The following is a 20,369-nucleotide window of genomic DNA, read 5'->3' as shown; positions in this document are numbered from 1 at the left end:
TCTAGCTAGGGATTCGAACTTGTCAAAATATTTCACGGCATATACATCTTTTGTGGAGCCTAGATCAAATGTAATGGTATACAAATTTTCCACACCTCGTACCTTGAAGCAATTCTGGCTCGCTCTTCTGTGCTAAGCGTTCGTGGTATGTTCAGTGACCTGCAACATAAATGGTACAGAATTAGTTTTCATTTCCTGTGATAGTTACTATTTTACAATGGTTTCTACATTATGCATTACCAACTTAAAAATAGATATTGACTTATCAGACACCCTGTGTAACTTTAATTCAAAATTATTGCTGTCTCTCTGTTAGATTACCAAATCTTAAATTTTAAATTCTAATTCAAATAACAACTAAAGATATTTATATATATTTTCTTTGCTTAGAAAGAAAAAATGAAACGAGTGTTGCCTAATGACGTAATCTTTAAAATTTTGCTTCACTTACAGGACATACAAAAGAATTCTCAGCTAAAATGTTGGCTTGATGACAGAAACAACCACTACTACATCCTACACCCAATTAAAGTGGAGGAACAATATCAAAATCCACACATTGTCTACTTCCATGATGTTATATCGGATAGAGAAATTGATCTAGTCAAATATTTAGCAAAGCCTTTGGTAAGTTTACATATTTAACCCTTCGTGGGTCACACAAGAAAAAATACATGGATGGTCGCCCAGAGACCTTGTTCTTAAAATATGTTCAATTAAAGGTCTCAAGAGCCAAACCCTAAATTATTACCATTACGTCTTCTTTTGCAAATAATTGAGATTCTACAAAACTATGAAATGTACATTTTTAGTTAACAAATTAAATACACAGGACAAAATACGTAACATTTCAGATAATGAAAATTTAAATGTTACATGTGCGACCATAAAATTGGAAAAAAATAATTTTATGTTTTTGTTTTTAAGTCCATTTCATGCACAGAGAAGCTCATCGGGACTAAACCTATAGTTTAAAGCGAGTAGAACCACTATTTGCCTCCACCAGATATCGAACTGGGACCTTTGGATTGCAATACCATGATATTACCACTGGGAGGCAATTGAAAAAATGAGTTTATTTTGCAAATAAAATAACTGGTGATTGAAAATCTTTTTTTCATTTCTCATGACACTCTTACAAATGTTACGCTGATGCATCTCAATGTCATCTGAATCAAGCTGTCCCTCTATTGAATAACTTTCCCTCGAAATTTCCAGGAATAGATGTTTAATTCGGTCTTCTTTCTTTATGTCATCTTATTTCACCAACAGTTCAGTTATTGCACAAGTATCACGGTTTAATAGAAGTCACAAACATACAAGTCAACAAAAAGGCACTCTTCATTAGTCGGACATGAAACCACAGACTAGATTTTCAGTAAAAACTAGATACACCGATAGTCGCACACAGACTCAGACACTGGGCGCTTCAATGAACCCCCCTTAGTGGCTCAAAGATCTGACTAACAGATCTGAAAAAAAGTTGATTTGTAAAATAGGAAGGTCAGACACTCATCTAGACAGAAGGAGGGTGTTGACAAAACAATCACTGATAAATGGTGATGCTAAAACCACACACCCGTAACTAGAGACTATACGCGACCAATGCAGGGTTAATTCTTATGTATAAATTTATAAATGAGACATGCTGATGCAAGAGCTCTCTGTCTGTCTGTCTGTCTCTCTCTTTCTCTCCTGTCTATCTCCCCCTCCTCTCTCTTTCACCCCTCCCTCCTGTCTCTCTCTCTCTAATTTCCCCTTTTCTTTATCCAGTGCCATAGTCAGGATTCTAGAAGTGGTTGGGCAAACTGTTATCTCAGTCCTTCCCTGCCCATAGCTACAGCAAAAACTGAACAGAACACACAAAAGAATTACAGAATTCCTGCATTTGTTAGTCATTGATTGACTTGCTTTATTTTACTTTGTTTTTTGTGTCACTTTTGGCTCATTTGCGAAGATGGAGATGAGTGATGACATGATGAAATTGATGAATGCCCAGGCCAGGATTCGAACCTGGGACCCCTGGCGTTGTAGCACAATGTGCTAACCACTTCGCCACGGGAGCCGTTGTTTGTTACATTCTCTTGATCAGGTGAAATGAGCCTTTACCCTCGCTCAATACAGATGAAGTTCTAATGTTGTCTGTAGTATACAAGATATTAAAGTTAACCAACACCTAGCTATCTCCAAGAAACGGACATTTAGGCATTCAGTACATTCATACAATGGAAGACGTTAGTGAAAAATAGACATTCAACTACATTCTGCTCTCTCTCTCTCTCTCTCTCTCTGTCTTTCTCTCTCTCTCTCTCTCTCTCTCTCTCTCTCTCTCTCTCTCTCTCTCTTTTTCTTTCTCTTCAAGATTGGAATGCTCTGTCCTATGATGGTTCATTTGCTATGTCACTCAAGAATTTCAAAGAACATCTTGTATTATTTTTATTTTTATCACAAAAGCAACATTTGAGTGTTACCACATATGTGTAAGCAACAACGAAAACAATGTGATGGTTTTTTTGTTGTTTTTTTTGCAAGCACTTACAAGACACCACAAATATTTCATAAAATCCCGGTGCAGCCTCTCAGTGCCTTTCCGAAAATACATTCAGCGCTTTTTTTTCCCAACTGCTCACACTCGGCGCCCTATCGAGGAAAATTGCCACCATCCTCTTGGGGGTCCCGGTCTGGCCCTGTGTGTATATGTTATTTTAGTCATGATTTGAAATTTGCATGTATTTGTGTGTGGATATTGGTCACTCATTGTATTCTCTATTTTAATTTTTATTATAATTTTCATTAATGATTGTTCCAATTCTTTATGTAATTAATGATTGTTCTATTCTTTCATGTAAAATCATTTACTTTAGTGCCATAAATACACATACTGTTTCTTTTAATTGTCCAGAATTAGGTAGTAGAGCAGCCTAAGGCCTGCAGTAAATAAAATGTTTCTATTATATACTCTTTCTCTACATCTCTTCTTTCTCTACATCTCTTCTTTCTCTCCCTCTCTTTCTCACATATGTTTCTCTCATGTTCCAGGGCCTTCCCAATGGTGCAGTGGTAGCGTCGTCACCTTGTAATCAAGGGGTCCTGGGTCCAATACCCAGTGGAGGCACATAGTGGTTCGGATCCCACTTTAAACTGTAGGTCCAGTCCCGATTAGCCTTACTGTGCATAAATTAGACTTAAAACATGAAATCAATCAATCAATCAGATCTCATGTTCCAGGATGCAAGGAATGACCTTTTAGGAAGGCACCAAAATGTTAACCTCTCTTCCATGTAGTACATTCCGGACTGCATTTTGCAGACTAACGAGGTCTGGTGTCTGGACCCACAAGTAGTGGGCTTGTGTGACATGTTCACATGCATTTGCGATTGTCCTTTCATAAGTTTCATCTTATTGCCATTCATCCTCATCTTCACAGTTAGCCAAAAGTGGAAGAAAAGTGAAGTAAAATTAATCAATCAATCTCTCATATTCCCACTCTCCCATCCTTGCCTCTCTCTATTTCTGTTTTGTATATTGTGTTTTTCTCCATTTTGGGACCATATTTAAACAACTGCAAATTTTTTGGGAAAATAATTGCTGATGTATTGGCTATTTTGAACATTTTAATAATAAGACATCAAGTTGTCATGTTTAAAATATTATTGCACATTCACTGATTGTCTTGCTGTGTCTAACAAATGTTCATGAACACTTGAAACTCTAATAAATTTATGGCTTTATTGTAGTTATCTCGATCAAGAGTTCAAAACTATGGACATGATCTAAACACTATTTCTCCAAAAAGGACTTCCAAGACTGCATGGCTTCTAGACAATAGTCACCCTTTAATTCAGCAGCTGAGTGAAAGAGTTGGAAGGATAACAGGTCTCAACACCAATTCCTGGCAACATGAAGCTGAATTGCTTCAGGTTAGTATCAATAACAGAATTCAGATTTTAGGATTATTATTAATTTTATTGTTTGTTTCATGGTGCTATTTTAGTTCTGTATATTTGAAAGCTTATTGTCCTTTTATGCAATTTTAAATTAAATTTTGTACTTTTTTGGAGATCAATATAGTTATATCCATGTAATAGTGCTAGAGCAGTAGAAAAATACATAAACAGTCTGAAATCTAAATTGTTTATGAACAAACATTATCAAATTGTTGGTATTAAATGATTCAAATCAGCAAATTTATTTCATGTGCTGGCCTTTTTGTTCTCATTTTGCACTAACGAAAATTAAATGTGTACAAGGAATTAGCAACAATTGCAGTTGATATTGCACTGCACAGCAGAACCTGATTTTTCCTGCATAATGTTGGTGGTAATTTTTTGTGTATGTATCTGATTTGCTATTTTTAGCTCCAACTATAAATTCGAAAGTTTACATTTTTCTGGATTTCAAGGAAGTTTCTGTAGAAAATGTTGGATTAGCCTCACTATATTATTGTCTAGTTTTCATTTGTAAATGCTCTTGCCTCCCTATTTTAACCAACATAAATAATTGAGATTCTGAACAGATAGGTAGACAGTTTTATTCAGAATAGGTACATTCATGGTTTTGTCATTGTCATGGTTGTCATTGGATAACATTTCACTACATTTTACTAGAGATTTTTTTTCTTATGGATTTCAATTATGTACAAAGTATACTACTTCATGGGATGAATTTCAATTCAATACATAATACAATACAATGCTCGTACATACAATACATGGAATAAAACATAATACAACACAATGATAAATAGTACAGAAAATTAATGGAATTTTTCTGATTTGTTACATATCAAAAAATTCATCCAGTTTGTAATAATCCTTGACATGATTTCTAAATGGTTTTTTTCTTCATTTTCTTGAATACATTGGGTAATTTGTTGTATAGTTTTAATCCTGTGTGGTAAATACTATTTTTTGTTAACTGTTATCTTATGGTCTCTAAATAAAAGTTGTTTTGCTGTTCTTGTGTTGTGTTCATGGAAGTTGCAATTTTGGTTAAATATGTGTGCATGCTCGTGTATGAATGAAACTGTTTCTAAAATATATAAGCAAGGCACTGGTAATATATGAAGATGTTTAAAGATTGGATTACTAGGTGCTCTAAGAGCTTCTAGCTTCTTGCATTATTATTCTGACATTTTTTTTTTTAGTTAGTTAGTTAGTTTGAAAATAGTTTCTACTTTTGATGATAGGCCCCTGATTGGTATCCTGTATGTTATTCTTGAGTTAATTATTGCATGGTACAAAGTTTTAATCATATCTTTTGTCAGGATATTCCTCAGGATTCAGAACATGTAACAATATGAGCTCAACTTTTCCAATAATGTACATATATGTTTGTCCGATGATAGATTTCATCAATCCATATACCTAAAAATTTACTCTCTGGAGTTTCTTCTATTTGTTTTCAATTGTAAAGAACAAGTAGTATCTCTTTTAAAGTTCTATTAGGATTAAAATTTACTTTGAAAGTTTTTGTTTCATTAACATAAAACTGATTTTGATTCATCCAGTCAGCCAACCTTTTCATTGTTTCATTGGTTGTGTAACCTGGAGGTTATGCATATTGCAGCCATGTAATAAAATATTTGTGTCATCTGCATAGAGAACTGTATCTGTTGGTTTTAGATAGTCTGGTAGAGTATTGATATAAATAAGGAAGGGAATCGGTCCCAATATTGATCCCTGGAGTACTCCCTGCGTAATGAGTTCTAATTTGGATTTTTCTGGCAACATTGGCAATAAGCATGAGTGAGTTAACCTAAAGCAAGAGGAAGGGGGCGATGGGGTTGCATCTTTTCCTATATAAGTGAGAAAAGTGACATTTCGAAATAAACTGGGGGGAGGGGATGTTACAAACAATCTGTTGAAATATCACAGGCTGAATACTTTGTTGTTGTTAAGTCCATCTCCACTAACTTTTCAGGAGATTTGATTGAAGTTTGACATATGCGGATATTGTTTGCAAGATTTGTGCAAACATTTTATTATTGTTGATAATTCACACCACTTGACAACACACCATCTTGTGGTGTAAAGAGAGTCCATTTTCAATAACCCATCACACTCAGAATCCAACATTTCACACATTCTTCACACATATAGAAAAGTTTGTTTGGTGCTCTCTCCTGTTGAATGGTAATTTTAAAACTGATACATGCAGCTTTTTCTTGTATGCTAGTAACTGCCAGGATCATCACATGGTTTTTTTCAGTTGGACCCACTGCACTGGGGTCTGGCTATAAATGGGTCTCATGCAAATGACCAAATAACAATAAAAATCTTTAAACATCGAAATTAATTCATTTATGTGTCTCTGTAGTAATAATACAGCCAGATTAAGAGATATAATAGCTATTATGTTGTGTTGGTCAATAGGCCCACTATTGTATTTGTTGCTAGGGCCAGAAATTTGATGGTGAGTGGGGTGGGGTGTATGATCACTGCAACCCACATACTATTAAGATTCGCATCATACCACAGAATACTTTCACGGCAAGGATACACTTAATTCTGGAATTTGCTACCCAATCATTCCTAGGTAGCGTTGTCACCTTGAAATCAAGGTGTCCCTGGTTTGATACCCGGTGGAGGCACAAAGTGGTTCAGATCCCACTTTTAAACTGTAGGTCCAGTCCCGATTAGCCTTACTGTGCATAAAGTGGACTTAAAACATCAACTCAATCAACCTATCAGTCCTACATCAAACATGCATAATAATATATCAACTCAATGTAGTAGAAGGATGCTTTCACTGCATGGTGCAATGTCTCACAAAATCCTAGTATTAAACCCTGAGAGTGACAGTGGAGTATTCTAGAAATTTGACCTGGTTTACTGCAACAATTCTTATTTATTGTATATATTAATTATACACTGCTGGACAAAAAAAACAGACACTTGCATTTTTTGTGATAACGCATAAATTCTGATTCGAAGGCTAACTAAAGGTTGCAGAAATTATTGGAAATAAGAAAACCTGAATATATTCAACACAAGGCAAATTAAAATTTTTTGTTAATAAGATAAATTAGAACAAAAACGAAAGTTACAGAAAACTACCAAAAAAAAAAGAGAAAAGGAAATCTTACCAATATTTTTTTTAATATTGTTAACTGGTACTGGTGGGGTATATAAGCTGTCTAATAGTGGGTGTTACCTTTCCTGGCATCAATTACAGCTTGTAACCACCGTGGCATACTTCGAATAAGGTTGGCAATCACTTCTTGGTCCAATTGCTCCCATTCTTCTTGAATAGCAAGTCTTAGCTCTTGAATTGTTTCTGGAACTATTGCGCAGTTTCTGATATGTCATTTCAGTTGATCCCAGACGTGCTCTATCGGTTTTAGGTCCGGACTTTGTGGTGGCCATTCTAATCGCAACTTCGTCCAGGTACTCCATGACAATATTCGCAATGTGAGGACGTGCATTGTCATGCATAAAAACAAAGACCGGGCCTATGAATGGTGCATATGGTACTACATGATCTGCCACACATTTTGTAATATACCTGCAAGCTGCCATTGCCCCATTCTCTACAAGAACCAACTCTGTACATCCTTGTAAAGAGATCTCCCCAGACCATGACACCACCGCCTCCAAAGGGTGATATTTCAACGAAACAACATTGTGCATAACACTCATTAGGTCTTCTATACACATGTTCACGCCTGTCTGATGAACGTAGGTTGAATTTTGACTCATCGGAAAATAAAACCTTTTCCCACTGCTCCACATTTCAATGTAAGTGTTTTATAGCAAATTCCAGTCTTCACTTCCGGTGACGTGCTAACAACCTGGGACCTGTAGCCGGCCTCCAAGATGATAAACCACTTTCATTCAGTCTTCTACGAACTGTTCGTGAAGAAACCACAGCTCTATGAACATTTCTCAAACGCCATGCCACAATATTTGAAGTCGTACGACGGTCTCTTAAGACTATGATACGCATTAAATGATCTTCCCATGCTGTTGTGCATCGTTTCCGAACAGAGCAATGCCAGAACCCGGTCTTCTACCATAGGAACCAGTTGCATCATACCATCTGAGAGCTTCATGGATAGTACTTCGTGCTATATTTAGCACCCTAGCAATATAGTGCACACTATGACCATCATCACGAAGAGCTACTGCTTTTACTACCTGTTTATGTCTCATTTTCAAGCTAGCAAACTTACAATACACTTGCAAGAAAAATACCAGCAATGACAATGTCAATAATATCTGTTACTATGGTTACTATGAACCAAAATTCATGGCTCTCTAGACATTAAACAAAATAACATCAACAGGAATTGAAAATCAATAAATTAAAACAAAATTGCATGAAATTGATTTTGAGCCTACTAGGTGTTCCAAATATGTAAATACGAGTAAAAAAATAAATAAATAAATAAATAATAAATGGAAAAACTATGGAAAATGTTCCATAATGAATGTTCAATTGCTCAATACTTAACTGAGAACGTAATTCATAAGTAATTGCAATTCAGATGTCAAATTCGTATTAAGGTGTCTGTTTTTTTTTGTTTTTTTTGTCCAGCAGTATAATAGAAATAAAACACCAATGCAGGCAAGCACGTAAAACAAGAACAGAAGTCTGACAACGTCAAATTTTCCGGCAATTTCTACGCCAAGTAACCAAAAGTGACTGGACCAACGTTGGGCCAACCATACTGAAAATGGTTGGCGAAACATAAGAGCATACCGTTGGGCAACAGTAATCTTGACTGTGGTTCCAATGTTGGTCCAACTTGTGATTTTTACATTCGGCCAATGTCTGTTTTTTGCGTTGGGCCAATGTATGGTTTTACGTTGTACCAATGTAATGATATATACATAATTTATTGTGAGGTCAAATGTAAACAATAGTACAAAATATTTTTGAAAATGAAAAAAATACACAGCACTTTCTCAGTCACATGGTATCATTGTTTTCATATACCTTCAAGTGGTAGCACAAAAACTTTCTAGAGTTTACTTATTTTTCCACCTTTTATGGAATTTAGTCTGTACATAACATTGTTTAACCACGTTCACAATAATACCTGTAAGAATGTTCTTGTTCTACAACAGCTAAAGAGACAAACAATAAGCAATTCGCAACACATCTTTCATCCATGGTGACTTACAAAGCACTGGTGAGTGACTGCAAATTAGAAATAGCTTCTACTTTCATTAAAAATGTATTATATTTCCAGTATGTGCTGTGACTGAAATATTCGACAAGAAACACTGTTATTGCAGCATACTCTTGAAAGTTGTCTTCACATGAGAAAGTTGTTTTTAAAGCTGATTTTGACTCCCTTTTCCATGGTTGCGCAAACGTTGGCAACCACTTTGCCAACGTCAACGTCAACCACAATGTCAATTTACCAACCAATGTAAATCTAACCTTTCCCATGTAAAAACTGATGTTGTGATTACTTGGGACATAATGAAAAAGTTGGTTTAATGGTGGGAAACCAGATAACATGTGAGAATACACCACTGAAAAGTCAAGGTTTAGGTTTTAAATATCAGGTGAACACATTTCATTGATTGCACTGTTCACTTAAGAAGAAAAATTCTTCTTTTGTTGTTAGGTTTATTATACAAATTTGTAATATAAAGATAAAGGAACCTAATGTAGAAACAGAAACATTTGTTATATGTAATAATAATATTACTACTAATTAGAATTAAAATTTCATATTCTTCATTTTTTCTCAACTCTCAATATGCTATTAAAAAAACTTTTTTTTCTAGGTTGTGAATTATGGAATTGGTGGTCATTATTCTCCACACCATGATTACCTGTTAAAAGATAAAAGCGAGGTAATATTATTATGTGTATTTGCCCTGCAACTTGTAGATAATTCTAAATTTTTGTTCATATTAACTCTTCTAACATTACATTATTTCCATTTTTATGATTTTAACTGTCATAGCTCTCATGATGTTCTTCTATGCATGTCTGATGTCTCCTTAAAATTGTCCTAGTCCTTATCAGGGTGAGAGACAGGGTGATAAGTCATGAAGAAGATAAAGAAATGCTCATTTGATCAAAGATCCTAATTTGTTAAAAAAATGTTTGTTGAAGACTGTATTTTTGTATTTGGTTTACATCACCATATTATTTTAGAAAAAAACATCTGGAAATACTCTGCTACATTCATATTTTTTATTTACAAACATAACTGTAATTATCCAGAAATGATCTGTATGCTAAATATATCTATTTATCCAAATATAAATTAATAAGCATAAAAATGAAGTTTTGTTAAGAAAAAAATAACAAGAGGCATTGTGTGACAATTAGAGGCAGGTTATGAATAGTTCTTTTAGAAAATAGTTTTTTAATGAATTTATTCTTTTACAGTTTGATACTATTTCTGAAGATGACTTAAGAGCTGGTGATAGAGTAGCAACATTTATGTTTTATGTAAGTATAAATATTTCCTCTTTTCCTGAAATTTATAATTTCTAATTCTCATTTGAATACTTAAATCTCCTTCCAAAATGCCTCTTTATTGTTAGCAAATATTTCACATGACTGTTTTCCTTTTTCCCCTCACATTTCAAATCATTAATAGATTGAAATAGAGAATCGTTATTTATTTTAATTTTATTCCATCTCGCTTTTTACTTGGTTGATTTTGTTACAGTGAAATCAGTTAGATTTTTCCAAAAGCTTTAAATTGTGAACTTCTTAATAAAATGAAGTAGTGTGAAGATTATGTGAACTTACTCCTTTCTAGGTTTTATAACCAGGAATTTGCATTTGGCTTCTCATTATGCATTTCCCTGTATTTTATGTCTTTTACTACCATGGGTTAACAAAATAAGGGAAGAACAATGATCTGGAAAATGTACTATGTTTATGCGAGATATTGGCAGATTTTACAACATGCCTCCCACCCCCATCCTGTATCATGTCTATAACAAGACCCATATATTCTCAATCCTCTTGGTGCTGCTTTCACAAACTTGGGAGCGTCTATTAGTATTTTGATGCCACTTACAATATTGAGATAATCAGCATAACCCAGAAGCTGTACAAAAGATCGTTCCTGTTATCTGAATTTTTGATGCTCTATAATCCCTTTTCTTAGTACTATATTAAACACCAGGTAGGCCAGGGCATCCACCCTGATTGGTGCAGAACTAGTCTGAAATATCTAGTTACACTCAAATGCAATACGGCACTTCATTCAAGAGCTAATGTCACTCTCATCTTCTACCCTGAAGATGAAAAGAAGGGTAGAAGATGAGACTGATATTAGCTCTCGATAGCTTGGAAACCTTTCCATAACTCACCTGGTCGATAGCCCGAGAATTTTCACCATTCATCACCAGGTAAGATTCAAGGTTTACTTGGAGAAGAAAATCTGATTATTTTTCTTGCTCAGATCAGCAGTGTACCCATAAATTTTGTGACAAGAGAGGAAGTAGATATGCTATTACTAGCTTCCAGTAGTGGGGTGGACAGAATTTTTGAAAAAGGGGGTGGGGAGGAATGTACATATTTTTTTTTAGTAGTCTGTCCTCATTTTGCCATATTTTCCTGCCTTTGGGCACCATTGCTTTCTAGTGCCTTATTTTCTTATCCCTTTATTTTGTGCCAAGACAATAAAGGGAAGTAATCCCTACTGACAGGTGTCGAAATAAACATTTTCATGAAACTGAACATTTTCACTTTCGTTAATATGGTATTGTTTCTTTTGTCTCTGATTACTACAGCGATGAGATTAATGACTAGTGAAATGATGTGCTGTATTAAAATTAATAATAGTTGATATTCAAATATTTACATAAACATAAAATAATGCAAAATACATTAGACAAGAGGCTACTGGAATTTTCTTCTTTTTAAAATTTAAACAGACTGAAATCATGAATGATAGTCAGCTCACTCATAAAGAGATTTTTTTTTAATTAAATGTCTATGTCCTCAATATTTTGTCTTAAATTCTGTTCAAATACTTAAATTCCGTCAAACTCTGCTAAGCTCCCTTGCAGCAACAACACATTTCTATTGATTGATTTGGTTTATTTACTTTGCTTTTTTGCCACATTTGGCTAATTGTGAAAATGAGGATGAGTGAATGGCATGATGAAATTGATGAAGGGGCACTCACAAAGAACACTCATGTCCATGCTGGGATTTGAACTCAGGACCCCTGTCATCGTAGCATGCTGTGCTAACCATGAAGACCGACAACACACTTCTATGTAAAGTAGAAGTTTATATGAATGCTGCAATATATACTATTCAAGAGTATTAACAATTTGGTTCACACTGAAAAGGAAAATGTAGTGAAATATCTAACAGTTTGTTTCCATTTCTGACTAGACAGGGTGCCTCCCCGATGGCACAGTAGTAGCGTCATCACCTTGTAATCAAGGAATCCCGGGTTCGATAGAGGCACAAGTGGTTTGGATCCCACTTTAAACTGTAGGTCCAGTCTCGATTAGCTTTACTGTGCATAAAATGGACTTAAAACATCAACTAGACTCAACTGACTAGACGGAATGGGAAGGTTCTAAATATTCATGAACCAGAGCACCATTCCGGTCCACTCTGTTCTATTTCAAGCCCTGCCTATCAACTTCCTGGGACATGCCACTAAGCTCAATGTATACCAGCACTTGAAGTGGAAAATGTTAGCGGGGGAATATTTAGATGAGCCTTGGGGTAAGGTGGGGGATGCTCCTATGGTTTAACATGCTCACAACAAGACAGCTGGGAGAAAATTTGTGAAAATTTTACAATTGGGGGCACCATCCCCCAACATCCCTCCCCACTTCGAGGAATGATGTATACACATAAAATAAAAATATTTTACTGTAATTTTTTTCTCTTTTGTAACAGTTGAGTGATGTGTTGAAAGGTGGCGCTACTGCATTCCCCCGGTTAGGCATTTCTCTTACACCAAGGAAAGGATCAGCAGCTTTCTGGTATAATTTGAAGAGAAATGGACAACCTGAAACATTAACATTGCATGGAGCATGTCCAGTTTTATTAGGTTCTAAATGGGGTAAGTGTTTAAGGCCACAATGTAGTGCCACTTTTTGTATGTATGTATGTATGTATGCATATGTGTGTTTGTGTTTGGGAAGGGGTGTGGTAAATCATTAATCTAGGATTTCCTTGACAAATTTCTTCGTATTTTTAGTTTTTTTTATTCATTGTAATCAATGCAGTGTAAAAATTAAAATAATGGTCTGAAGTGAGTGTTTTGTTATCATGTATTCTCATCAGTATATTTATGTATACTATTTACTATATCAACAAGAGTAGGGGAATGTTGCATGGGTTTTACACTAGCCTGTATTTGCCTATATTACATGAGGTCAAATAATACACAAAAGTTTTCTAGGAAAATTTATACAGTGATACAAAACAAACAACACATGTATCACAATGCATGACACATTATTTTCCTTTAGTATGTTACTCTATAGCCATACAGGGGTGCCCATCCCCCCCAAGGCTAATGGCGCAATCCCCCCCCCCAAAAAATCGTCATGCTTTCCCCCAAATCATATCATGTGTCTCCCACCACCCCAAAAATCATACCATTTGTGCCCTCAAACCACATCGTAATCTCCAGAGTATTTAATTATGACAGCATGTCTACCGAAAGTAAATTTTCTGTCAGCTTTACTGAACACACTTGATCTGCCCCTCCTCCTTAACCAGGGGTACCCATCACTCAAGACCGCCCCTAAAATCATTCACCATAATCGGCACAAAATATTTTTGTTGAATACATAATAAATTATGTTTATTTGAATGAAATACCATGTTAAACTGTCCATATTTTTTTATTGTTCGATTTTCGAAAAAAATTTAAAGCTAACACATTGATTGGTTAAATGTAGTAAATTAAATTATGTAAATATGCATATAAATAGTGTTTGTGAGTGGGTTTATAAAACTCACAATTTGAGCATTTAACACAAATTGTTCCACACCTTAAGATAAAGATAGAAAAAATTCAACCTTGGCAAATAACATAACATGCTCCAGCCGCATGACCGATTCTGTTTCGCGAGACATTACAGAAACCTAGCTAGAAATTCTTAAGCTCAGGGCAATAACATAATAGTACGTGTTTTCTTTGGGTAAATATATTTTAGTAACTCATAACGAAAATGAAGTGGATTTTATCTTCAGTGCAAATGTATCTTGTTAATGTAAAATTTTCCTGTGACATGAAGTTAGAAATGCGGATTTGATATATTTTTGTTCCAAATGATAAACCTACTTTAAATTAAGCAGTATATCTTAAGTGATGTTATTAATTAACATCGAGAATATCTTGTAATGCAGTTATAGTATAAAACTTCACATTCACTTCAGTAATGTGCCAAACATGCATTCATGTGACATATCATTGCGAGCGAAGCGAGGAAGAAAATTTTTACATCCATTTCTTTGCAGGCTTTCAAGAACATTAATTTAATGGGGTGTCAATACTTTCTTAGGATCCCGAGATATTTAGTCTTTTCCAGCTTCTCTTTTGGCACGGATGGGGTCAAAAACGTGTGAATACCATATTGTTAAATACAGTCTCTAAAATGTAATGTTCGAACTCTCTCTCCACTACAGAAATCCCATGACAATCTTTAAAACGTTATCAAGAGCTTCCTATCTCCCCCTTTAAATTTAATACTCAATCCTACCACCAACATATCCATGCCAATTTTAGAATTGGATGCCCCATTCAATTTAATGCTCAATTCACTCTAACTAAAATTCTTCTTTCTTTCCTGGCACTACAGTCCATCACAGACCCTGGCCTCCTTCAGAATATTCTCTATTCACAACCTTTCTTCTCCAACTCCTAATTCCCAGCACACTCAGGTCCTCTTCCACTGAATCAACCCACCTTAAAGGTGGTCTTCCTACTTTTCTTCTCCCATCCATATTTGTAAATGTGATCTTTTTACACACCATGTTGTCTGGCATTCAGTACATATGCCCCAACCAACCTAGCCGTGTTAGTTTAATTTCCTTCACAATTTCTATATCCTCATAAAGCTGATATAGTTCCATATTATATCTTCTTCTCCATAATCCATTATCATATATCGGCCCATAGATCCTCCTCAGAATCTTCCTTTCAAAGCTTCTGATCATTGACTCAGCCTTCTTGGTTATTATCCATGATTCACATCCATACATTAAAATAGGTCTTATTAAAGTTTTGTATAGTATAACTTTTGTTTTCCTTCTGATGTACTGAGACTTCATATGTTTTCCGAGTCTAAAATAGCTTCTATTTGCCATACTTATCCTGTGTTTAATCTCTGTCAGAAAATCTCCCTTCTCCATTATATATGCACAAAGATATGTAAATTCCCAAACTCTCTCAAAAGAAAGCCCGTTAACTTCAAAAGTTGCAGTATTAGTAGACACTAGTTATTTCCATATATTTTGTTTTAGTTGCATTTACTGTGAGCCCCATTTTTTGGGCTGCAGTGAGAAGGTTAGCTACAGCTTGACGTAATGCTGCTGTTGTTCTGGCTATTATTACTATATCATCCGCATATGCCATAATTTGCACTGATTTGTTTATTATGGTTCCACTAGTTTCTATGCCTGCTTCCCTAAGAGCCTTTTCTAATGCAACATTGAATAGCATGCATGACAGGGCATCCCCTTGATGCAATCCTTGTTTGGTTTCAAATTCTTAAGTCATCTGGTTTCTTATTTGTACTCTACAACGTACTTTTTTTAAGGGTCTCTTTTACTAAGTTTGTTAGCTTCTGTGGGATGTCAAATTCCTCATGGCTTCAATTAACTCTCCCCTTTTTATGGTATCATATGCAGATTTAAAGTCTATGTAAAGGTGATATGTGTTTATTCCATATGTGTCTATCTTTTTCCCGTTCATTCATTTGAAGGTTCGTGGCATTCTGATTTTCTTCCCTATCCTGTATCTGTCCTTGCTCTCTTTCATTCTCATTCTGGTTCTGGTCATTCAATAGTTCATTAAAATGTTTGTGCCATCTGGTTAAAATATCCTGGTCATTGCTTAACAGTCGTCCATCCTTATCTTTACATATATGCTCCTGTTTGGAATCCTACTCTCATTTCATTGACATTTCTATAGAATCGTCTACTTTCTTGTTTTGCATTAAGTCCTTCCAGTTGCCTCATCTTATTTTCCTCATGCTCCCTCTTCTTCCTTTTTTGTATTTTCATTTCTTTCTTCCTCAATTCCCTATATAGTTCTAACTTTGTTCTTGTAAAGTAGCTATTTATCATATTTCGATAAGCTTCATTTTTCTGCCCGGTTATCTCCCTACACTCCTCATCAAACCATTCACTATGGTTTTGTTTCTTCATTTTCTCTATTTCTTCATCAGTTACTTTTATTATTATCTCTTATGTTGGTCCACCCCTCACTACTACTGCTATTCATATCACTTTCCAATTTCCTCAACCTATCAGCAATCTTTCGCTCATACCCTTTTCTTCCATCTTTTTCATTTAGTTTATTTATGTCATATCTTGTAATTTCACTTCGTTGTCTCCCTTTTATACAAGATATTCGGTTTTTAACATTAGCAATAACCAGGTAGTGGTCTGTATCCACATTAGCTCCTCTAAAACTACGCACATCTAAAATGTTAGATTTGTGTTTACTATCTAAAATTAGATGGTCTATCTGATTACTTGATCCCCCATCCAGAGTTCTCCATGTTGCTTTATGTATATTTTTATGAGGATAAAAGGTGCCTGCTATGATCATTTGATGTCTATTTGAGAAATCAATCAGTTTCATTCTGTTATCATTACTCTCATGTTGCAGGCTTTGCGTTCCAATCACTGGTCTAGCCCAGGTTTCCTGGCCTACCTTTGCATTAAGATCTCCAACGATTATTTTAATATCATATCGAGAGCAGGAATCATAGGCCCTCTCCAATTTATCATAGTAGGCATCCTTTTCATCCTCAGTTTTATCCTCTGTTGGTGCGTGGGTTGTTATCAAGCTGTAGTTATGAAATTTTCCTCTAACTCTTATACAGGTTCTGTCATCTATTGCCTTAAAATCCATTACAATATTTTTCAACTTCTTATTTATTAAAAACCCTGTACCAAATTCATGTCTTTCTCCACAGCTATAGTACCGAGTGTCCCAAAAGTCTTTCCCTGATTACAAACTTTATTCATATCCGCTATATGCAATGTAGCAGGCCCATAGCCAGGCAGGGGCCAGGGGGGGCTGAGCTCCCCCTGGAACTACCATCAGCCCCCCCTGGCACTGAGGTCAGCCCCCTTGACTTAGGTAAAACTATTGTGTGTAATTTGTTTGCAGTGAAGAGTGAATAATGTAGACAGTCGATATTATTTTGCTCACAACTTTGGTGAAGGATAAATTCAGGGAGCATGAACAGCAGCTATTACATTTGCTCATCTTATTTATAGAAGTCTAGTAGCGGCAAGTATTTAGGAGATTCTCTTCTCTAGACTTCAGAAAGTTCCCTCACAGGGGAGCTTCTTTATCTGTACCTTCGTTGCCCCTGTTGCAACCTCCCATTTATACAGAAATCTGTGACTTTGATTGATTGATTTTGATTGATTGATTTAGTTTATTTTACTTCGCGTTTTGTGCCTCTTGGCTAATTTGCGAAGATGGGGATGAGTGATGAAATTATGAAATTGATGAATGGACATTCACAAACAACCAAGCCCGACCGGGATTCGAACCCGGGACCCTTGGCGATGCAGCACGATGTGCTAACCACTTGGCCACAGGGTCGGGCCTGTGACTTTGATGTCATTATGCAAATTCCCTCCGCATCTTCGTCAAAGGCTAACAGCTCCCAAGTTTTGGGAACGAAGGGGAGTTTTATTGATTCTGCCGGGGAGTGGAATGTATGCTAGGCACTATGTTTGAATATGCCCCTTTTTTGTTGTGTGATATCTGTATCATCAAACGAGTATGGAGCGTGTAGTAAGGGATGATTTCAGTAGCAGCCAATTAACACTTCAAGTGATATTTTTAAAGATATAGAAAAAATGTAGTATTTGTGTGATATTTTTAAACTTTATGTAACTTAATGACCCTCCTCCCCCCACTCACATAATTTATCTTAATTTAACACTGTTAAACTTTTGAAAAATGGAGTTGATTTACAAAGCTCCCCTCATAACCCGTGAGCCCCCCCTGGAGATCAATTCTGGCTACGGGCCTGCAATGTAGAGATGTGAAAGTGGTGCCAAAATGTTGGAAAACTAACCAAGTTTTTTTGTTGCAGGTTACAGTAATGTGGCTGTAGTGTAGCAGTGTCAGTGCCAAGGAATCCGGAATTAATGCTCTTGACATCAGGTGGCATCTTTCCATACAATGTTTCTTGGACTTGACAGGATTTGGGAATGAAGATAAATTCCATTTTTTAAATACCAACTTATTGATGGCAGATATTCTAGACGAAAGAATTCTGTACATTTGAAAGTTCCTCTGCACTGTTGTTGATGACCGGGTCTTGTGATACCAGAGGACATGCTGAGCTTTTTCCTGATTTGTGAACATTTCCGGTTTTCTGGGCACTGACACTGCTACACTACAGCCACATTACTCAAACCTGCAACAAAAAAACTTGGTTAGTTTTCCAACATTTTGGCACAACTTTCACATCTCTACCTTGCATATAGCGGATATGAATAAAGTTTGTAATCAGGAAAAGACTTCTGGGACACCCGGTATATTAGGGTATATTTTTGCTCCAACACATCCTTCCCAGTCCACCTTACTTCTTAGGGCCCCAGTATAGGGATAATATGTTCCATGTTCCTAATCTCATAACCTTTTCCTTGCCTGTTCGTTTTACATGTTCCTGTCCAGCTCTCTGATTTGAAGGCTTCTCAACTGTTGGTGTTTTTACTGGGAGTCCCACGCCAAACCACCAAACTTGGCAGACCAGGATTTTCCATTTGGGTTTACTCCCCTAAGGAGGCTGGCTTTGCTACGCCTTAAGAGTCCTCCCTACCCTTGGTTTTCTGTCAGGGTATCCTTCCCTTAGCCTTCGGGGATCCCTCCCCTCCCTACAAGGCAGCAGGGGCAGTGCTTATTTAGTAGCGGCACTTCCTCGCCATGTCACAGTGTTGTCAGCGGGCTTTTCTGGGATTTTAAGGGAGTGGTTCTGCCAAGGGCCAACCCCCTAGACACTGGTAACACTGCTGCCTCGGTCTGGGACTGCTTATTTGGCATTGCCTTATTCGCAGCTAACCACCATATCTGATGGTCGTTCGCTATCCGCCACCTGCGACCCACCCAGTAGCTGAGGCTTGCCCTGGGCCTCTAACAAAAATACCTGCTATAATCTAAGACCTGTAACTGGATACTGCCCCCCCCCAATGTTTACTTCAGAACCCCCCCAGAACCAACGTGTCAATTAAGGCCTAATATGTAAGAGTTGGATATTTCTCCCCCCACTCATTCGAATTTGATAATACCTTTGAACACTTTGTTTTTTCATCTAATGGATTAAATATGGTGCATTTAAGGTGTACAATTTTTACATACATTTTATATAATTGTTGAATTTTATATTATTTGAAGGTATAAAATCCCCCCATAAAATCTTGATGGCGCAACCTGCGCCATAATCCCCCCTGTGGGCACCCCTGTAGCCATAAATCAGTTTCACATAAAATAATAAATTAGGAGGAATCCCTAAACTGTCTGGTATTTAAAACTTTTATCCCAGACGATGGTGTATAAATCATGATAAAGAAACAGTGATAGCTTCCCAAGGCAAAAAGGTAGTCATATACCATATGGATTATTTTCTAGAGTTGGGTAGGAATTTTCATTTTTATAATACAAAAAATATCTCTAATAATTATAGTGATATTGCCAAAGAATAGCATCATAAAAATGGCACTATGTTTATGTAATCACTAGACTGAGTCATTGTAGGTTCAAAGTAGAATGACTTAAATTGGTTAAAAGCCATACCTACAAAAGACACCTTAGAGCCAAGCATATTCATTTTTGAATCAAGTACTTGATACTGAAAGTTCTGGTTTTAATCCCAGTCAGAGCTTTCCTTTGTTTTTTTTCTTATCTATTTAATTTCCATTCCTTATCATGATTAACCTGAAGATGAAAATAGACATTAAATAAAGAATACAATAAATACAAGTTAAACCTCAGAAGTTATATTTTCATTCTCTTTGTACAGAAATAAAAATGGCTTGATACACATAATGATATGATTATAATTGGCATTCGAACAAGTGTTCTCGGGTTACCAGCAGACACCTGCACAAGACAAGGAAAAAAACCTGTCTGCGAGGAGGCGCGCCTACAATAATATGCAACACGCACGTCAAGCCTAGGTGTTCAACATCGTGCAAGCAAGCTTCACATC

The 20,369-nt window shown here is 36.1% G+C and overlaps 1 protein-coding gene across 1 annotated transcript in view; it reads left to right on the top strand.

Moving 5' to 3' along the window:
* Nucleotides 1-20,369, top strand: part of LOC145981791 (prolyl 4-hydroxylase subunit alpha-1-like) — a 61,731-nt gene that overhangs the window by 32,354 nt on the left and 9,008 nt on the right. The window contains exons 8-12 of the mRNA XM_083115214.1: nt 454-627; nt 3,738-3,920; nt 9,744-9,812; nt 10,357-10,419; nt 12,850-13,015. Coding sequence (XP_082971340.1) covers nt 454-627; nt 3,738-3,920; nt 9,744-9,812; nt 10,357-10,419; nt 12,850-13,015 — 655 coding nt within the window. The remainder of the gene's footprint in view (nt 1-453; nt 628-3,737; nt 3,921-9,743; nt 9,813-10,356; nt 10,420-12,849; nt 13,016-20,369) is intronic.

This window comes from Lepisma saccharinum, chromosome 2 (assembly GCF_977018435.1).
Source record: "Lepisma saccharinum chromosome 2, izLepSacc3.1, whole genome shotgun sequence".
NCBI classification, from domain to species: Eukaryota; Metazoa; Arthropoda; class Insecta; order Zygentoma; family Lepismatidae; genus Lepisma; species Lepisma saccharinum.
The sequence above is the reverse complement of the archived record's forward strand: the minus strand, read 5'-3'. Positions and strand labels throughout refer to the sequence as shown.